At 34.9% G+C, this 567-nt stretch overlaps 1 protein-coding gene across 1 annotated transcript in view; it reads left to right on the top strand.

Annotated features, from left to right (window-relative positions):
• The window catches only part of LOC117115182, an 18,491-nt gene continuing 17,924 nt past the window's right edge, over positions 1-567 (top strand). The window contains exon 1 of the mRNA XM_033258888.1: positions 1-364. Coding sequence (XP_033114779.1) covers positions 198-364 — 167 coding nt within the window. The 5' untranslated portion in view covers positions 1-197. The remainder of the gene's footprint in view (positions 365-567) is intronic.

Genomic DNA, 567 nt, shown 5'->3' with positions numbered 1-567 from the left:
TGTTTGGCTGGTAATAACCATCGCTAGTGTAGGCCTATTGTCATAAACACATGTAAACCACTGACGTCGGTAGGAAGTATGTTTATTGCCTAGTAAAATGCATCTGTGAACATCTCATAGGATAAATTAAGGAATTAACAGTGTACCTTAATTTACCATAATACATTCAGCAACGTTTAACTTGTTCTAAATTTCAAATGGCGTCTGCTGTTGCCTCCAGTCTGACAACACCGGTAGGCATGCTTGGTGTGGACCACTTTTACCGTGAAAATCAAGGTTTTGACACTTTGTCTAGGAAATATCAGTCAAGTGAATTATTTACACCTTTTCAAGTACCACAACGACCGACAGTATCTGATTCAAGGTAAATAACGTACTACATCGTGTATTATTATGTTCACCACGATTTATTATATCAACAACGTACCATCTAATATTTAGGGGTTGGTAATATTAAAAGGATACCCCTCATATGCCTCAACATACGGTATATTCTTGTTTTACTATATGATCGGGTATATTTTATCATTTAGGCTTATATAAATTGTAAAACCATATATATATATA

This window comes from Anneissia japonica, unplaced genomic scaffold, assembly GCF_011630105.1.
Source record: "Anneissia japonica isolate Jap-2015-1 unplaced genomic scaffold, ASM1163010v1 scaffold6997_len847652_cov182, whole genome shotgun sequence".
Classification (NCBI taxonomy): domain Eukaryota; kingdom Metazoa; phylum Echinodermata; class Crinoidea; order Comatulida; family Comatulidae; genus Anneissia; species Anneissia japonica.
The sequence above is the reverse complement of the archived record's forward strand: the minus strand, read 5'-3'. Positions and strand labels throughout refer to the sequence as shown.